At 39.9% G+C, this 11,633-nt stretch overlaps 1 protein-coding gene across 3 annotated transcripts in view; it reads left to right on the forward strand.

Annotated features, from left to right (window-relative positions):
* The window catches only part of wnt5b (wingless-type MMTV integration site family, member 5b), an 86,681-nt gene extending 75,797 nt beyond the window's left edge, over window positions 1–10,884 (forward strand). For all 3 annotated transcript variants that reach the window (XM_044342993.1, XM_044342995.1, XM_044342994.1), the window contains 3 exons: window positions 1,992–2,284; window positions 7,888–8,046; window positions 8,149–10,884. In XM_044342993.1, the coding sequence (XP_044198928.1) occupies window positions 1,992–2,284; window positions 7,888–8,046; window positions 8,149–8,448 (752 nt within the window). In that variant the 3' untranslated portion in view covers window positions 8,449–10,884. The remainder of the gene's footprint in view (window positions 1–1,991; window positions 2,285–7,887; window positions 8,047–8,148) is intronic.
* The last annotated feature ends 749 nt before the right edge of the window (window positions 10,885–11,633 follow it).

The raw sequence follows: 11,633 nt of genomic DNA on the forward strand, positions 1-11,633 counted from the left end.
ATTAATAACAATGGACACACTGTAATCTTCTGAAAAAATGGAAGATAAATAGGAATAAATATGATAAACTAACAGGAATGTTAATATTCTAACATATGAAATTACACTACATTTACATTATACTAAACCTGAGTGTGATCTATTTTGTAGAGGTCTATTATAGTATTAGAAATGCATTAGAGAATGCATTATATACCATAAGAAACATATATGATGGATTAAGGGGCTTTATTAAAGGAGGTTTTCACATACAAGGATATATCACTCATTTGTTTTCTCTTCAAATCGTCATCCAAAAATGATCACAAAAGGATAAAGCTCTATAACCAAAAGTACCGTTAAGTATAATCCATTAAACTCAGTATTGAGTCTTGTATGAGGAAATGTTGAGTTGATTTCTCAACAACAATGAAATCAGGCTTGTGGGGTATTTTAAACAAAGAAAACCGATCGTAAGTCAAACGCTGAAATTAAAACTCTACACTCTTGCAGCCTCAACCAGAAGTACCACAAGGCTCTTTGCTACTGTTCACATGCAAATTGTGGAGTTTCAGAGCACTTAACCTCCTACAGTACCTGTCAGGCAGTTTTCTTTGTGCTTTTTCCTCTTCCTTGTGTGTTGACATGGTTTGTGTATTAATGCAGCGAATAGGACATGCAAGCTGTGTTGTGTATTCCACGGTGTTAGATGGTGTTAGATGGTGTTAGAGTGAATAGAAATCATTAATACGGACTTGTCTGTTGAATGAAATGCATCCAGGCAACTAGTAAGAGTAACTCCATAAGTTCAGGAAACTGGTATTATGAGCTGATCACAGGTCGACTAAAAACCTCTATGGCAAAATATTGGATATATTCCTCTGATAAGTGACCGTGCAGCTACTTTCAGATGGTGGCACAGTGCAGTGAGTCAGCATCAGAGTCTGAAGATGAAGTTTATCTACTGACATTGGCCCACCTCCTCCTCCAGTGTTAATAAATATGATATAGTTACCCTCATTACTTTTACTCATCTCTAGTGATATCTACCCATGCAGATAGTTTTGGTTTAATATGTCCAGATTTTGAGATACATTTGAGATTCTGCCTCCTCGCCAATACAATGAAAGTGGTTTAAAAGCAACATATCTTTCCTTTCTTTCACTGGAAAGTAGGTCCAGAAAAAAACAGTTGACAATGAGGACGGTAGATTATCCAGAAGACAGGGCACACTGTTTCTTGAAAAGCATGTTTAGACTATTTTGATAATTGATTAATGGATCAAAGTCATTCTTTAAGAAAAAAAATGTCCAAATTCTCTGGTTCCAGCTTCTTAAATGTGACTATTTTCTGGTTTCTTTAGTCTTCCATGACAGTAAACTGTTGGTCAGGACAAAAGAAAACATTCGAGGACGTTATCTTGGGCTTTGTGAAACAGTGATGGACATTTTTCACCATTTTCTGACATTTTGCTGACCAAACAACTAATCAATTCATCAAGACAACAGTCAACAGATTAACTGATGATTTGTTAGTTGTTAAAAAGGTACATTTTTTAAAAATCTGAATGAACAATCCTTTAAAATAAAGTTTGACCGGCCAGAACTAGGACAAAAAGTATTACCAAACCTAAAAGTATCACCAAATTATGTTGGAGAAAGAGATATTTTAACTTTATTAAATCCTGTTCATGTATGTTGGACACTGAGCTGGTGTTTAAAGCTACTTAGTTTTACCAGGTAAAGAGTTAAAGCCTAAAATCACATCTATTGTCGATTGTTAGGTCAAGCAGGGAGGGGGGGGGGGGTTGCTGTGTGTGTGAGGGGGGTTAACCTGAGCAGCTACCCCTGTTTCCTGTCACTGAACGCACACATGCACACACACAACCATAAATTTTTTTTAAAAAGAAGGTAACAGGTAAGGTAATAACAAAATGTAACTGTGTGTGAGAATTTAAAATGCTTAAATCCGTCCTTCACTTTGGTTCCTTCTGTACTTCCTCTCTCCACCAGGCTCCAGGGAAACAGCCTTCACCTACGCCATCAGTGCGGCCGGCGTGGTCAACGCCATCAGCCGGGCGTGCCGCGAGGGCGAGCTCTCCACCTGCGGTTGCAGCCGAGCGGCTCGACCCCGTGACCTGCCGCGCGACTGGCTGTGGGGCGGCTGCGGCGACAACGTGCACTACGGCTACCGCTTCGCCCGGGAGTTTGTGGACGCCAGGGAGAGGGAGAAGAATTACCCGCGTGGTTCGCCCGAGCACTCCCGGACACTGATGAACCTGCAGAATAATGAAGCAGGGAGACAGGTATGGAAGACAAAACACGTGCAGAATATCATCACACACTTTTTGTCAAAGAATAAATATGAAGTTTCAACATCTTGGGAGTGAGACTTAGTGAAGGAAGTGTGTGTGTGTGTGTGTATCCTCTCTTCCTAACCCTTTACCGTAAGGAATGTGTGTATGAGTCAAGGTGGCCCCCGATTGCCTGACCTGGCAGTGTTTATGTGAGCGTGTGTGTGTAGGTTATTTATTGGGAGGGTCCAAATGGTATAACTGCTAACGCCCTTGGAGTCTGGCTAGGTCACCCAGTCAATGCACATTCCAATAGAGTAACATACACACACAATTTTACACTTAAAAACACGCAGAGACACATATCAGTGCAGCGACACAATGGACGAAAACATGTTTAATTGTACGATGAGATTTCAGAGTAGAAAAAGATTCATGGATGGAGAGATAGATAGCTTGAGATAGATAGCTTGAGCATGTTTGGGTCTCTGAGGTTTTTGTACCTCGCTGGTTGCCATACACGAACAATTAGGAGATCCAAACTTGGTGTCGGAGCTCCAAGTTGTTTTAGAATGCTTCCCTTACATAAAATGCACTAAAAGAAACCTTTCACCTTTGACTGAGCCGTACACACACACTCATGCTGGCACACACGCACACACACTGTTATACACACCGCCCTCGTAAAAGGTCCATTTGCCCGTTCTGGCACACAGTGGATCAGGAGAATGTGTTTATCTTCAGTTAGAGAAGCTTTGTTTAAGCTGTTTACAAGACAGAGACGCTTGTGTGTGTGTGTGTGTGTGTGTGTGTGTATGTGTGTGTGTTTGTGTATGTGTGTGTGTCAGAGGTCAAAGGTGAGGGTCTGGAGAGGTTGTGTTTCTGCTGAGGGTCCCGTTGGGGCTATAAGAGAGTGTATGAGAGAGAAAGATCTACTGCAACAGCCTCGTATTAACACACACACCCACACACACACAGTTTCTCTGCCTCTCTGCAACATACACACTTTTTGGACTAACTTTTCCTCCTCTCTTTCTTTCTCCTGTTTGATCCCTGGTGTTCATTGTTGTCTGTCCAGCGACACGGAAGAGAGGAGAAGAGAGAGATGAAAAGGAGGAGAGCAAGTGAGAGGAAGACAGTTTCTCTCCTTCTCTGTTTCTCTCTCTTTCTTTCTCCTCGTGGACACGCCGGTTTGTCCTAAGCGGGATTTGTCTTGCTTGGTTGAACAAGGCAAACCACAGGGCTTTTGTAGAGGTGACAGGGGCGTGCCGCTGTGTGTGTGTGTGTGTGTGTGTGTGTGTGTGTGTGTGTGTGTGTGTGTGTGTGTGTGTGTACGCTCAGCTTCATTTGATTTGTGCGAAAGGCGGACAACGTAGTCGTCTATGTGTGTACAACTGTCTGGAGACAGAGACGCAGGGTGAGGGATGGACCTCCGTCACACTCCCCCGACTCTCAAAGACCTACACACACACACACACACACACACACACACACACACGTACACAGCCACCTAGGCTCACTGTCTCCGTTTCACACAAATCAAATGAGGCAGTGCTTGTCACATAGAGACGAAAACAACTAGGTGTTCATTCCCAGTCTAAAGACAATAACAGGCTGTTGTAACTGTTAAGATTTGGGAAATAAAATAAGGCGTAGCAAAAGAGAAGCATTTCATCTTTGTTTGGATCCAAAAAAAGCACAAATGTGTGTCTACTTTTAGCACTGTTCTTCACTTTGGTCCTCAGGTGAGAGCGAAATATCATAACTGTCTCAAACTTAACATGTTGGGCAGCAAAGTAAAGTACAAACACTTAGACATTTATTTCAAATTTTATTCAGGATTACTAGGTTTCCAAAGATGCTTAATTGCATAGAAATGTGCAGAAAATCAGGCATGAAACTAATAGAAAAAAAAATTCTGTATGATGTAGCTATTAAAAATGGCATCTTGGGGTTAATTATTTCACTCAATAAAAGTGTGATGAACAGACGCCTTTAATGTTGGCACAAGCAGATACAGACTTTATGGATTGAAGTCATACAATGTGTAAAAATTATGTTCATTTTTTCCCTTGATGCTACTTAAATTTTAAAAATTTAAAAGGAAAACTTGTTCCAATGTTATTCTCTCATGTCACTTTCAAACATGACTTTTCTTTACATGCAGAAGTTAAAGTGAGTTTTAAACATTTTAATGTGTTTCTTGGTATTGAAGTGAGGTAGAGCTGCAACAATTAGTCAATGTATTGATTAGTCCAATTAATCACCAACTACTTTGCTAATTGATTCATTTTTTGTCATATTTTAAGAAAAAAGAAAATGCCCAAATTCTCTGGTTTCAACCTCTCAAATGAATATAATATAATACAAATGAATATTTTATTCTTCTATTACAGTGAATCTCTTTGTGTTGTGGACTGTCAGTCAGGACAAACATTTGAGGATGTCAAATTGGGCTTTGGGAGAACAGTGATCTTCAATTTTTTACTGTTTTCTGACATTTTATAGACTAATCAAGGAAATAATCAACAGATAATTAATGGATAATGAAAATAACTGTTAGTTGCAGCCCTAAAGTGAGTCAACAACAGTTTTAGAGAAACTGTTTCTTCTTTAGGTTTTTTTAATTGTTAGATTGAATCAGTAGACCAATGAATAGTGTTAAAGTCAGTTTCCCTACAACATCTTTCCCTCTTCTTCATTATTGTTCCCCCTCATTCACTGCTCACAAAAGGTGGGTTATTTTCTCTATTTCTGCCCTTTTCTGTTTCTGATTCTCTCTCTCTCTCTACACACACACACACACACACACACACACACACACACAAACACGGCTCCTCACCCCTAACCCTGTCTGAGCAGAACCTATTGTGCCTGACACAGAGACCGTGTCTCCACCACGGATGGCTGAACGTGTGTGTGTGTGCGTGTGTGTGTGTGTGTGTGTGTGTGTGTGTGTGTGTGTGTGTGTGTGTGTGTGTTTTCATCAGGTCCAGTGACTCTGCGCCCAGCAGGCACGACCCACCAAATAGCTCAGTGTGATTCTGGACACACACATGCATGGTTTGATTTGACAGCATGAGGTTATTGGCAGCTAGTAAGAATAATAACAATAATTAAGTGTTACTATAGCACTGTTAATGTACTATAAAGAATGTGGCTCAAATTCAAGAAAAAAGTAAAGGTCACATAGAAAAAAAGTATTATATTAGTAAAACTATTAATAGGAGCACAAATTAAATTGCTAAACGGATGCACAGAGACAGAGAAGAAAACTGAAAACTAACGGAAGTGCATCAGTTTTAGGCTGTTGTTTAAAAAAACTCACAGATTTTAGCTCCTTAATATCCTCGGAAAGGTTATTTTTAGTTTGGGACCATAAATGAATAAAGTTAAATTCCTAATTTTCTTATTACTGTGGTCCTGACCTTCTAATAAACCTCACAGTGGGGGATCTGAGCAAACATGAAGGCTCATAAAACAAGGAGTCATAAAATATAAGGATTTCCTCCAGGTGATATACGCTTGAAACCCTTTGTAACCTTAAAAAACACCAAAACTTTCCATGAGCTCCACTCTCGTTCTGACAAGCAGACAGATAGAAAGAAAAATATTCAATACGCTGCTCAGTAGCAGTCAAATAATGTTTGAAAAACACACTTTTTATTTTCTACACACCCTCGAAACACGGCCTCTCCTCCTACAAAATGTCATTGTCCCCTGTCTGTCTGAGGGGGTCACGGAGGTTGAATCAGGGGATTGGAGGGTGCCGAGTGCTATGCCTGCTGGCTAGGAAAGGAGAGGAGGTTAGAGGTGGGGGTCGGGGGGTGTTTGGGGGCCAGGGGTTAACAGAGGTGAGAAGGTAATTGAGATCAGGCAATGTGAGGAGACCGAGTGATGGGTTTGTGTGAGTCAGGGAGGGGGAAATTAAGAATCGGAAATAAGGGATTCAGACGGTACAGTATGAGTGGACTTCTCCCACTGGCAATGGTGCAAACATAACACAATCATGTGTGTAGGAGTGTGTGTTGAGGAGATGGAGGAGGAGGAGGAGGAGTCGAGGGGGGGTCATATACAACTGGCTTGGGCTCCACCTAAAGTTCACTACTGCTAGGACCATAAATCTTGTATTTCCTGTTCTGTTTTTTAACACCCATATGTACAAAATGCTTCATAACGTTAAGACGAAGCCATTTACAAAGTCATGAATCAAAGTGAAAGTTTCCTTCCCACCTTCCCATTCACTTGAATGAGAAAGTGTGTCCTGTATATACTAATATTATATGAATTTGTAGTTCTCTCACACATACTCTTTTAAATAACTCCTTTCTATATACTGTGGGGACTGTGTGGGAAAGTTGATTTACAATAGAGCCACATTTCCTCTGGTTAGTCGCGTCTCTATTCTGAGTCAGCTGTTTGTTTTAGTTTGGTGGAGCAAAAAACCTTTTCTTTGCTTTTCTTTGCTGTGCGTTGTCCCTTTTGTTTATCTGTCTTACTGCACATTTTTTTTTACAAAAGGGAGTTCTGCACTGCCACACAATGATGATAGAAAAATGGGAAAAAAGGCGAGATTTAAAGCTGTATGAAGCTAATTTTAGAAGCAACGTCCCTCAGGAGCTGAATAAGTGCACAGCTGCCACATTCAAACCACTATTCAACATGTTTTTTTTTCATCCCGTTTTTATTTGTCGACAGCAGACTTAAGATATTGTCATGCATGTGTTTAACATGAAAAACATGTGGTCAAATCAAGACATGAAAAGACATAAAATGAGAGGAGCATTAACTAAATCTATATAAAAATGAGTGTTAAAACATTACACATTCATCCTTTTATTTCCTCCACTTATGATTTATTGCTAAATGTGAAGGGAGGGAGTAGTTACATGTAATCACCACTAGATGGCAGCAGCGTAGTAGCAAATATAAACCTGCAGTCAAACACACTCAAAGTTTAAAAACTTTCATATTACATCAAATTTCTAAACTTTTGTTCCTGTTTTTTTATCTTTAGACATGTTTTGTGCAAGTGTTACGACAAAACAGCTCAGACATTCAGTTTTTGGCTTTCCTCCTTGTAGGGATGAGAAATAGATGAACTGATATATAAAGAAACAAAGCTTAGTACATCTATATGTAGTAAAATGGTTTTGTTATTTCAGCAAACTTTAAGTTAGTGAATAATATCCTGTGTGTCTCACTTGTCTTCCAGTTGGTATTAATGTAAAAAAATCAAGAGTATTATTAACATATGGGAGTTATTTTAATGTTATTAATCCTTGTTTGTAATTTATTTTGAAATTCTTTTATTTTGGTAAATGGTGGAAGTAGCTCAGTCCACGGTTGTTTACAGAAGCAATCTGTGTTTCTCTCAGTCGGAGATGTAACTGAGAGAAGCAGGTACGTAGATGCAGTGTCCAGATGTGTTGTTGAGTTTGTTGCACTCTAAGTGCATTACGAGAGAGAGAGACACCTGTCCACGAGGGGTTCTTTGATGTTTATTGTGTACTGCAGATCCCAGGAAAGATTCTCAAAGATAGAGCGGTTGTGTTGCTGTGGTTTTGTGACTCCTTTACATATATAACATCTGCATCTCTTTCTTACCCCTCTAGGCGGCCTACAATCTTGCGAATGTGGCCTGTAAGTGTCACGGAGTCTCGGGTTCCTGCAGTCTGAAGACCTGTTGGCTCCAGCTGGCTGACTTTAGACGTGTTGGAGAGTTTCTGAAGGAGAAGTACGACAGTGCTGCCGCCATGCGTATCGGACGAAAGGTGCTTAACTCATAGTGGATGCGTCTCTCCTCCCGAAGTGTGAATAAGCACAACACTAGACAGAATTACCTTGAAAAATAATCTCCTTTTTGTTCACTGCAGGGCAAGCTGGAGCTGGTAGACAAGCGCTTCAACACCCCGACCCCGGAAGACCTTGTCTACATTGACCCCAGCCCGGACTACTGCCTCCGCAACGAGACCACCGGCTCGCTGGGCACGCAGGGCCGTCTCTGCAACAAAACCTCGGAGGGCATGGACGGCTGCGAGCTCATGTGCTGCGGCAGAGGATACGACCAGTTCAAGACCTACAAGCATGAGCGCTGCCACTGCAAGTTCCACTGGTGCTGCTACGTCAAGTGCAAGCGCTGCACAACGCTCGTGGACCAGTTTGTGTGTAAATAGCACGCTGACAGATGATAGACGGACAGAAGGGGGGGATGAAAAAGGAGGAGAAGGAGGGGGGAGTTGACAGGGAGGGAGAAGGTAATAGGGAAAGAAAGGGTGAAGGATAGATGACAGGATTTCCAGGGTTTTGTTCAGGATGAGTTCAGACACATCGCTTCAATTTTTTTGACTAGTTTCCTTCTCTTCTCTGTTTATGAATCTCCTGCTTTTTCACATCAAGCCACACAAATTCTGTGTAGCAGGTTTTTTATATGTTAACAGCAGAATGATGGACGGGTAGATTAGGAAGAAGAACAGATAGATGGGGATGAACAAAAAGTAGGAAGCAAAGAGGAATCTGATTTTTTTTTTTTTTTCCAATGGAGATTCCCATTTTTCCCACCAATCAATAATCACTCTCTGCTCTCCTGCATAACATCCTGATCACAACCCTGACGGAGGAAGGGAGCTTGAAGGACAAACAGAATGGATCAACAAGGAAGGACATTAAGGATGAACGGACCTAGGAGGTGCAGGTGGAACAACTGGATCCTAAAAAAAAAGAGGGACACATAGTGTGATGACAAAGTAAATGAAATAAATATATAATTAAATAATAAATAAACATACAACTTTGATCGTTATTTAAAGAGACTCTTCCAATGAACCTGGGACACAGTTTATGGACCTGTAACGCTCACGTTGTTTTTGAGAATCCCACAAATGATTTTGGAGTTTGGACCCCTTTTGAGTGCTGAGTGACATCACCGTGCCTGTTTCAAATAACTGTTTGACCTTTAACCCCTGCAGGGGGAAAAATCCTGGCATCAGTGAGTTGTGCTGACGTTGCTCAAAACACACTCGCGATACATATAGAGAACACCAGATAAGCAGAGTTAAGTCCAAACTTCAACAACAGAGCAAATGAGCTGAAGAGGAGTCACTTGTTTGGGGGAGCAAAAGAGAAACGGAGGGAAAAATTAAAAGAAAAATACAAATGAGGATGACTTTGGATCATGATTTTGTAAAATCCCTCAAGGGACAGTTTCACAAAGCCACAGCTGATTGGGAAACTCGGGCAGAGGAAGATCAAGCTGGAGATTTCTGTTCATAATAACAGATAGGAAAAACACTTCATCTTCTTGTCAAAAAGGACTCTATCCGTTCGTCTCGGTGTAACTACTGCTGTTAGTTCAATTACCTGAGCAGATTTCCAGCGCCTGTGACCTGACAAGTGTGTCTGCGCAGGTTAATGAGGCTTGCTACTCGCGGCGGCCATCTTGACACTGCGGCTGTTAAAACAAGCATCTCACTATGGCAGCCGGGCTTCGTGACCTTCATCTGACGGCAAAGTGAGCAAAACCTCCATTAGTGAGATTAATGTGCTGTATCTGCCTTAATGAAGCCGCACTAAGAGACACGTTCACTGCGAGCGGACCTCTTCATCTCATGCTGTTATGCAACTTGTTCAGTCAACAAAAAGAAGATGGTCAACAATTTCTTTTTTTTTTTTTTTTAAATTCTGCAAAGAGTTTTCTGATAAATTATTTCCATTCCTGAAAGCAATCAAATCAATTCACAATGTTTATTTCAATTTCAGTGAAGCAGAAGAAGTTTTATTCACAAATTTTTGAGGTTCCTGTTGGTTTTTTGGTGGCACTGTTCCTCATCCAGTTTGCCCAAAAAGAAATATTGTTTTAACAGCTCCTTTCACATCAGAAATGTACACTTGAGTTGAGAATATTGTAAGTTTATAATGTAATCCGGTCAATGAACACAGGTGATAACAAACAGGACAAAGTGAGCAGAAGAGGACTCGAACATGCTGTGGAAAAATGAATGTGTGAGCGCGGACAATATGAAACAGAGTGGACTGCAATTTATTATTATGGGCTACTTAAAAAAAAATAGTAGATCAGAAAAGAAAGTATATTTTATTACTGTTTTTCATTTCCTGTTTTCTATGTTTTATACATGAGCATTATTGTGTATTCTTTTGATAAACTAGTCTTCGACAATGAGGCTTTGTTCTGTTTTTGAGTCTGCTGCAGTTCTTTTAGAAGAGTTTGGCCCCGGCCAATGTTTTTTTTTCTCTGTTCCTCACCAACTTGACAACTACAGACAAGTCTTTGTTGTTCGGTGGCTGTTTTGGAAAATGCAACTGCTAAATAGGGTTAGGAAGTAAAGCATCGCAAAAAACAGAATTACAGTAGTGCCATTGATGAAACAAGTTAAGTAACTGAAAAGCTACTGAAAGTCTGAAATGTACAAATGGAACGAGTCAGCTGCAAGTAATGTAACAGTAGGTGAAAAACAAATCAGAAATGGACTAATAATGACAGGAGCACTGCCTTAAAGTCTGTAATTTTACAGATTACGGTTTATAGCGAGTTATTTGTAATGTTATGTACAGTATATCTGTTTTTACTAAACTTTTCAAAGTACAGAATTAAATTGTGTAAATCTTTCAGTGATCAGAGATGTGACAGTGAAGCAGAATTGGCTTTTAGAATCAATTTTGTAGACTTGCTGTATTAAATGACACAAAACTGTCACCACAACTCTCTGATGAAACTGGTAATGAAATTCAGCAGAAATGTTTTTGTGTCTTTGGTTGGAGTGACGAGGCCTCTAAATGAACATAATCATCTGACACTAGCACGCTACTAAAGAGTACAGTTAAAAAGATATTTTAGGTCACTAAACTTTACTTATTTCATTCTGATTCTTTAAGCCTATATATCAAATACAAATAGGCATCTATTCAACCTTTCACTTTAGCCAGATTCTTCACATAAAGTTAGTCATAGCATCTTACATGTGCACTTCCTAAGTCAGTTTTTCTCATGTGTAGAATCAGAGCTGGGCCACATATTGATATTATATCAATATAGTGATATGAGACTAGATAATATCTTAGATATTGGATATCATAATATGGTGATATGGCAAAGGCTGCATTACAGTAAAGTGATGTCATTTTCTGAACGCACCAGACTGTTCTAGCTGTTCTATTATTCGCCTTTACCCACTTAGTTATTATATCCACATTATTGATGATTATTTATCAAAAATATAATTGTGGAAACATTTTGTGAAAGCACCAATAGTCATCCCTATAATATTGTTGCAATATCAATATCGAGGTATTTGGTCAATTTGATTTTGTCCATATTGCCCAGCCCTTTGCAGAACTAAAGATC

Source organism: Thunnus albacares, chromosome 23 (assembly GCF_914725855.1).
Source record: "Thunnus albacares chromosome 23, fThuAlb1.1, whole genome shotgun sequence".
Lineage (NCBI taxonomy): Eukaryota > Metazoa > Chordata > Actinopteri > Scombriformes > Scombridae > Thunnus > Thunnus albacares.